General features: G+C 44.9%; 1 protein-coding gene across 2 annotated transcripts; it reads right to left on the bottom strand.

Moving 5' to 3' along the window:
* Nucleotides 1-4,079: 4,079 nt before the first annotated feature.
* On the bottom strand, nt 4,080-8,257 carry DMRT2 (doublesex and mab-3 related transcription factor 2). 2 transcript variants are annotated; one of them, XM_077790335.1, is made up of 4 exons: nt 8,107-8,257; nt 7,159-7,524; nt 6,978-7,080; nt 4,080-5,406 (listed from the first exon to the last, which is right to left on the bottom strand). In XM_077790335.1, exons 2-4 carry the CDS (start codon nt 7,504-7,506, stop codon nt 4,349-4,351), a joined length of 1,509 nt encoding a protein of 502 aa, XP_077646461.1. In that variant the 5' UTR covers nt 7,507-7,524; nt 8,107-8,257; the 3' UTR covers nt 4,080-4,348. The 2 variants fall into 2 exon arrangements, with proteins under 2 accessions (XP_077646461.1, XP_077646460.1); XM_077790334.1 differs by lacking the exons at nt 6,978-7,080; nt 7,159-7,524; nt 8,107-8,257 and adding an exon at nt 6,001-6,109.
* Between the last annotated feature and the right edge of the window lie 258 nt (nt 8,258-8,515).

The raw sequence follows: 8,515 nt of genomic DNA, 5'->3' as shown, positions 1-8,515 counted from the left end.
GTTAAGATATCAATGCTTGTGCAGTCACCTCTGTAAAGCCAATACCTGAGACAAAGCTGGTAACCCAATCTATTGAGCAGGCTCTAGCCCCACCTTCCACAGCCCACTGCAATTTTCCTGTGCTCAGTTTTCATGAGGAACAAGCACTGTTAGTGCAGCAGCTGTCAATCTACCTCTTCTCCCAGTGAACCTATTCCTGCCCAACCACTACAGGAAGTTGTTGCTTTGCCTTTACCTCGCCAGGGCAGCCTAACATCTGCACCACCAATATTGAGATTAAGTGCTTCCCTTGCCAAGGAAGGGTACTGCCATCCACTTTCAGGAGTCCACTTCAAAAATTTGAAGTCAAGCTCCAGGACTGAGCATTCAAGGATTGCTTTTATACAAAAGATGCCAGGGCAAAAAGAGGCAGCTTTCCCCTGGCCAGGGGAGTAAGTCCAGGCAATAAGCCAGGTACTGCCTGGGGTGCTACTAATTCTGAATTTCTCTAGTTGTCTACATTTGTACACCTCTACACACATATAAAAAATTTGTCTCAGCATGCGTGTAGAGGGCCCATACTTCCAACAAGTAGTGGGTTGACTCTGATTATGCCATCTCCCAGGCATATTTTTTGGAGACCTAGTGAATAATTGTACTTCCCACAGCTCTTTTGTGCTCCACAGCCAGCAGAGGATCTTGGCCTCCTGTCCAAACCCCAAAAGTGGAACTTCCCAAGAGGTATGTTGTACCATCACATGAAAAAAAGATGTGAAGTAGGAGCCAGAAGGGCATAAGAAGAGAAATGTAGCCTGACACCAATAACTACAGCACAAATGTGAATTGTGTACTCAAACCAGTTGAACTGTACAGGAGATACAGGCATCCACATACCCAAAAATGCCACAGAAATTGTATTGAAGAAGCAGAGTATAGGGGACCATAAGATATTTTACCAGCTGACTTACTGCCAGCAAGACAGTGGCTTACAGTAAGTGCTAGACAATTTCAGAGCAATGCCTTCTCCTCTTTTCCATGAATTTTCACAGCTGCATTAGCAGATGTAGACACTTGGCTACTTCTGCTCTAGAGAAGCTTATGGCTTAAAGAGTGCTATACAACCAGTGTAAAACTGTGTGAGGAAAATCACATGCTAAGTATATGCTTTCTCGCTCAAGCTTCTAACCGTCCTCCCCATGACAAATAGACTTTATACACATTTTAATAAAGAAAAGGAAAAAAACTTGGGGATGCAACAAGCTTTCAAGATGAATGAGTAGAGCTCAGGGTCTAGGAAAGAAAAGGAAAAAAAGTACAGGGTAATATAATGGAACTGTAGCAAGACACGAGCAAGTGACTGTAAGAAATGCTGACTCCAGTGACACTTGTTTGTTATCAAAGCAATTTGTCCAAGTCTCATCTCAATTTTTTCAAATAGTAGTAGAAATGTCATTCATCTCCTGATGACCAGGATTTGAGTAAAAATTCTGAGACATGTATACATATACATAACAATGTACTGTGCCAGGTTTGTGTGGGGGATAGAGTTAATTTTCTTCTCAGTAGCTGGTACAGTGTTCTGTTTTGATTTTAGTATGAGAATAATGTTGATAACACACCAATGTTTTAGTTTTTGCTCAGTAGTTCTTCCCCAAAGTCAAGGACTTTTCAGTGTCTCATGCTCTGGCACGGAGCAGACACACCAGAATCTGTCAGGGCACATGGCCTGGGTGGCTGACCCACACTGCCAAAGGGCCATTCCACACCACAGAATGCCATGCCCAGTGGCTGATTTTTGCTGGGGGGTGGGCTGCGTATCAGTCAGTGGGTGCTAAGCAATTGTAGTCTGCATCATTTGTCCCTCTTCAGTTTTATTCTTCTGCCTCTCTCCTTTTCATTGCTGTGACATTACAACTATTACAGAATAGTAGTTGGTGTTGTTACTGTTATTTTATTTTGTTTCAACTATTAAATTATTCTTATCTCAACGCAAGTTTTGCAGGCTTTTTTCTGATTCTTCTCTCCACTGTTGAGAGAGTGGGGGGGAAAGCAGCTGCGTGGTGTATACTTGCCATCTGGGGTTAAACCATTATATGTGTGTACATACAAATATTAATATACACTTATAAATACAAATGCCTAGTATATGTTCAGGGTTTGAATTTTTTCAGTTTGGTTTTTTTCTTAAAAGGGTGAAGAGGTACCAGTCTGTCAGAGGGCTTTTGCTTTCTGGTCTTTTTTATTAGGAGGTGAATAAAGACAAGTGATTGCCTGGAAAAATATTTCAGATGTAAAACTAACAATGTTAGATGCACAAATTGTCAGGCAGAAAAAATATTTATGTGGGACTAATTCCAGTATCTGATATTGGTTCAGTATGTAGATTGTTGAACTTTCTTTCATCTGTGATCCTAGTTTATACCAGCAGCTCAAAAACCAAAACAAATCATATTTTTCAAAACAAAGGAAGTCCTGCTTAAGTAAAACTCCTTTCTAACATTTAATGTTCAACAAAGCCAAAGAAGGAAACAGTGGTGAAAGAAAACAAATATGAATTATGAGGAATATCTCTCCATTTATTGCAGATAAAAGCTGTTTAACTTGATCTGACTGCTAAACAGATTCACAAACAGATTCAGCTCAAGCAAGTTAAAACTCCCTCTAATGGCAACTGGATAAAGGACAGACTTTGAAAAAATTAGAAGTCTCTCACTGTATTTGAAACCTACTTTTCCATAAGGAAATATTTCATTTGAAAAATGAAACTTTAGCCAGTGCCCAAGGTGCTTTTAAATTACAACTTTTTTTACATTCCTGACAAAATTTTGATGAGCTATGTAAGATGTGTTATGTAAAAATGCACACATTATGTAAATTATGTTTTCTCTAACCTGTCTGTTGCTTTAACAAACTGGCTTAGAAAAGCACTCTGGACAGATGATTCCTCTGGTACACCAAAAGGGTCCTGGTGTTCTGCAACACCACTCCCAACAGTAACACTAAACACTTAGAGAGACTACTTAGTTACAGAATCTGGAATTCACAGGCAAAACAAGCACTTAACCTGTGCAGAGAGTGTAATAAAATTCGAAAAAATTACATTCTGCTCACAAATACCAAGCAGAAATTATCCTTAGAAGACCATGAAAATTAAGAACAAACAACTCCTTTCAACTGGATAAGCACTGTGCGCAGGATTAATATGTTAAGAAGGGAAAGTAACTAATGGATTGCCTGTTAACACTATGAGATGTGCTGGCAGCAATATATAGGTGACTTACAAAGTCACCAATTTAGAAAGCTTCAACCTCTGTCAAAATGAGATCTAGCAAAGCCTTTTTCCCATAACCCTGAGGCAATTTCAGTTCTCAGGTAATTTCTGTTGGATATTCTCTTTTATTTCTATCTTTATTTTCTACCCCTACACACTGACATGGGATTAAAAAACTGAGAGACCATTATTTGATTTCTCGTTAGCATAATGAGTCTATGTGCCATTTTTACAGCTTGGGGATAATTTCAATGACAAATTACAATTATGTTTTAACTACAAAAAACAATCATTTCAGGCTTTTGCTGGTCAAAAGTGAAATGTTCTCAGAAGGAAGTATTCAAGGGGGTAGAAATTTGAAGTAAAGTGAATTGAACATTAAAAAATATAAAAACTGATTCTAAAAAGCAAACTTTTATTTAAAAACTGAACTTCAAAAAATGCTGACTTTTTATCAAAGGCTCCCTGAAACTATTCCCCTGAAAATCAATCTAGTAACTCTCCCGCTTTAGTAACTGAAGTTTTATAGAGAGGTGTGGAATAGACTAGTCTTTTGTGCTGGCCTGCACTCCCCCTTCAGAATAAGAAAGGCATATGGAATCTGATCCAAACCTCACTTACATAAATAAGAAGTATTGTGAATTCACACTAGCCTACATGAACTGTTGTTACCTCTTCTCATAACTGCTGGAGGTTCAAAGGAGAAATGACTGCTTACCCCAGCAACTTAAGTAGTAAGTACATTTATAATGGCAGATAAAACAAAAAGTGCATTTGAAAGTAGGGCATACTTGCCTGCAAGGTGCTAGAGACATGACAGAGATCAGTCTATGTTTGTAAGTAAACTCATTTTATTGAATGGTTTGAAGGGCTGCTTAAAATAAAAACACTTTACAATCTGTACATGCAGTTTCAATTTTAAAAAATTAAATTTGTTTTCAGAAAACATGCATATTTATGTACATCATTTTGAAATAAAAGAAATCATTACCATTTACTGCAGAAAATCCTCTTTAAAAATCTTTAAAATTGCAGGCAGGAGCAATTCTGCAGAAAGCAAAGCTTAGAAAGCTTCTCTACTCTGAAGGTAAAGTTCATTCATTCAGAGACATTAGTAGCAGCAGAAGAAGGTCGTTTAAGGATGGATTCAACTGAAAATGACAGTGGCTCAGTTGTTGAAAATTTTGTTGTGGCCTGTTTTGCCCCAAAGAAGTCTTTTGTGGATTTGTCTACAGTAAACTTGTATTTTTGATTCTCTTTAAGAGTACACTCCCTGAATTTCTTAGAAGTATCTTCAAAAGTCTCCTTCACAAATGACATTCTTAACTCTGCTGTTGGAGTGTCAGGAAATGTCTGATGGAACAGTGACTGAAATGCACTGTACTTGAGAGGTGGAGGGGGTTTGGAACTGTTTTTGCTGATCTTGCTTAATGCCTGCTCCTGAGGAGTCAGAGAACCCTTATCAGAAATCTGGGAGAAAGTCCTTTTTGGAGGAGAGAAAGCTGACCTCTCACGAGTTTCCTGATGAAGGCACAGTATTTCATTACGTGACTGCTGAATGTCTCGCGTGTGAGTCAGAACGAATGAATTTTCCATTTTTGGAGGCATAAGGTCATGCTCAGTGTTTGGACAGTCCTGACTTTGTGAGACCCTGGCATCCCAACCTGTCCCAGGTTTGAGAGCTTGGACAGCAGTAGCATTTAAAAGGCATTGCTGGTAGAGGAGAGCATCACTAATGGGGCCACATTTTGGCCACACTAAGAACCTAGAAGGCAGGGGATACTGCCTGTAGGTAGTAGCTACACTGACATTAGAAGAAATTAGTTCCATGTTGCTAGGTCCTGAATACTGCATTGTTAGGTCAAGGCAGGTTGGTAAAAAATCGGAAAATTCCTTATTGGGATTATCAGCTTGAGTAGTGTTGAAGGCTGTTTTATACGAATTGTATTCAGCTCCACGCACCATACGGTTAGGGAGAAAAAGGGCAGCTGCTTGTGTAGCTTCCATCATATCTCTCTCTTTATACTCCCTCTCTAACATAATGTTCTCCAACTCCTTATCAGCAAAAGCCCGTCTCTTTCTCATCCTGTCACTTACAGGAGGTGGCAAGGGTGAATTCCCTCCCAGGTAAGAGTCTGTTGGAATAGGACGGTAACCTAAAACAACAAAGCAGCATTAGGAATTAGGCCACTGAAACATTAAAGTTGTGTTTGTAAAACAGCTTCATGAGCCAGTCCCACCAAGCACTGTGCGCTTGTCACAGACCCTGGTCACCATCAGCTCCTACAGAAGTCACCATGACACAGAGGCTTAGTGATCAGGCACAGTCAGTTCCTCAGTGCAGATAAGCAAGCCCTTCTTTTTTGACATGTTTAGTATCCATCAAAGCTAGCTGATTAGTAGTTTTTAAAAAAGCAATTCCAGACAAACAGATTGAGGAGGGAGAAAAGAAAAAAAAAAAAAAAGGCAAATCCCTATTGTGTATTAGGATTGGTATTCCATCAATGAGGCTTAAGGAGAGAGATACCCATTCACTTTTAACACATATGGAAAGCATTCAAATATTTTATTTCTTATGAACTAGAACTTCAATAAACCATAGAAATTCCGTGTCCAGTGCATTCAATTACCAAGCTACCTGGCTTAATTTAATATAATGCATAGGATCCAATCCTGTTTGCTCTACCCAGACAAGTAATTCCATTGAATTAATGGAAGTATTTACATGAGTTAGGAGAACAGGATTTTACCTGTTTTCACCCCCATTCCTCTCATACACGTTTCCCCTTTTCCAAGGAAGATACCTATATCTACAGCTGGTGTCTTTTCTATTTTCTAAAGATGAATCACTATGTACACATTGCTAGAGATGGTAGAAAATCCCAAGGAGAACTAGGAGAAAAGAAAAAGATAGTTATAATAAATTAGAGGAAAGAATACAGAAAATTTTTTTTAAAAAAGAACTGTAGACATAAATTAGAGGTTTTTAAAAGGATTAAATATTAATTGAGTTTGAACAGACAAAGAAAAGAGCTTTCTATTTCAGAAAAAAATAATTGAATTGAGAAATACAATTATTTATAGGGATATGGTATGGAAAGTAATTAAACCAAACATAGGAATAAATGTGTGCACAGTCCCAAACGGGACCGAGGAAAGAAATACACCCTTTCACTGAAATAACAATCTTTAAAAGATAATTCTTCTACGGTTAATATTTTCGACAGTGAAAAAATTAAGCACCTTATTTTTCAGATCTTATAATTGATAATGTCGCAAACAGTACTGCTGTGTTAGGCATTCAGATAAAAAGAAAAAATTAATCTCTTTACTCTTTTGCTGATTAAAATGCCAGCGAATAAAGTGCGCTGTGAATAAATTACCCTGCGCTGCAGAACGCTGCTGGGGAACCATGTAAAAAGACTGCCAGCTTGTAACAGTAACTCTCAAATTTCAAACTACCGTTGCTAGCATTTCAGGCATTATTCTGGGCAGAGGGGGCAAGGAACTGAAATTCTGCCGCATCGACTCCCACCTCGAAAGGCAGGAGCCTCCGTCGCCCGGCGCTGGTAGCGGGGCGCGCTTTAACGCCTAATTCGGGAAAGGACGCTGCATTTCACGCCTCGAACGGGAGGTGCGGGTCTTCCTGGGGCACAGCGGGGTTTCCCCCCTGCCAGCCGTGCTGCGGGGCCGAGGGAAGCCGTGGAGGGGCAGGGGATGCTCTTACCTTCCAGGATGCTCTTCGCCAAGAGGCTGGGCGCTCGGACGTGCCTCTGGTAGACGGCTTTGCGCTCCAGACTTGCCTGCTTCCCCGTCAGCCCCTTCTTGTCCTAGGAGAGCGATCGGAGGGCGCGGTCAGACCGGGGCCGCCCGTCCCGTCCCGTCCCGCCGCGTCCCGTGCCCCTCACCTCGGTGGCCTGCTGCCGCCGGAGCGCCACCTGGGCGGCCATGACGCGCTGCCGCTCCACCACCAGCAGGCAATTGGCACACTGGCAGTCGCGCCAGCGGCAGAACCGCTTGTGTCCCTTCAGGCACGACACCACGCCGTGGTTGCGGCACCGGGCGCACTTGGGCGTGCGGCTCAGCTTCCGCGGTTCGCCCCGCCGCGGGGCCGCCGCTGCCTCCTCGCCTTCCTCCTCTTCTTCTTCCTCCTCTGGGCCGGTGCTGCCGCGCGGAGCGCTGGGTGCCTCGTCCGGCTCCCCTTCCAGGCTCTCCACGTCGATCTCCCAGTCGGCGCCAGCGCGTTCCTCAGCCATAGCTCCTCGGCGGCACAGCTGCAAGAGAGGGGTCAGACCTCCAGCCCCCGCGGCGGAATGGCAGCCGCAGCACGCCCGGCTGCCGAGGTGCCCGCCTGCACCCTGCCGAGATGCGTGCCAGTCGGGAAATCGCGGCAGAGCCCGCCTGGCATGTCGTCTTTCCCTTACCATCCCCTCGGGTCTCTTGCGCACGACCCGAGCGAGGCCCAGTTTAGCCACGACGGACGCCTCCCTCTCTGCCCCCTTCCCTCCCGGCGCAGCTTGCGGGGAACTCCGCTAGTCCGCCGCAGGCAGGAGCGCGTCTCCTGCAGCGAAGGATGCGGGAGGAACCGTCCCAGGGAAATGCCCCGCGCTGCAGCGCTACGGCTCTGTCCGGTCTCAACAGGGTCCTGCTTATTACAGGATCCTGAGAACCCTCCTGCCAGCTGCGTTCAAGCTTGGGAGACAGGCAGCGGACAGCCGAACTTCACACATCGCCGCTGTCCGCTCCAGCAACCAAAGGTAGTATGAGCTCCTAGAGCTCCCTGCGGAAGTTGCATCTTCCGACCTCACCTGCTCCAACACGACCTCTCTGTCCTTGCTGCTGCACACCACACTTACCAAAGACAGGTGGTCCAGGAAGCACGCAGCCCCTCAGCTCCCCGCAGTTCGCAAGGGCCGCTACCCCAGACCGGCCGGAGACAAGAAACTCCCGATCCCCGCACCTGGGGCTTAAGGCTCCCTGACAGCCGGGACGCTGCGCCGTCGGGGGGTTGGCTGCGCGGCGGGGCGGCCGTGCGGTGCGTGTCTGTGGGTGCGCGCTGACCGCACCGGGGCCGGTGTTGGCTCCGAGCTGGGGCCGGCGATGGCTCCGAGCTGGGGCCGGCGATGGCACCGAGCTGGGGCCGGCGATGGCACCGGGCTGGGCCCGCCGCGCTATCTATCCGGCGCGCCGCGCTATCAGCCGCGCTGTCCGCCCCGCCGCGCCGCCCGCCGCGATATCAGCGCCCGCCGCGCCGCCCGCGCCGCC

This window comes from Lonchura striata, chromosome Z (genome assembly GCF_046129695.1).
Source record: "Lonchura striata isolate bLonStr1 chromosome Z, bLonStr1.mat, whole genome shotgun sequence".
NCBI classification, from domain to species: Eukaryota; Metazoa; Chordata; class Aves; order Passeriformes; family Estrildidae; genus Lonchura; species Lonchura striata.
Note: the sequence above shows the minus strand (reverse complement) of the source record. Positions and strands in the feature narration are given on the sequence as shown.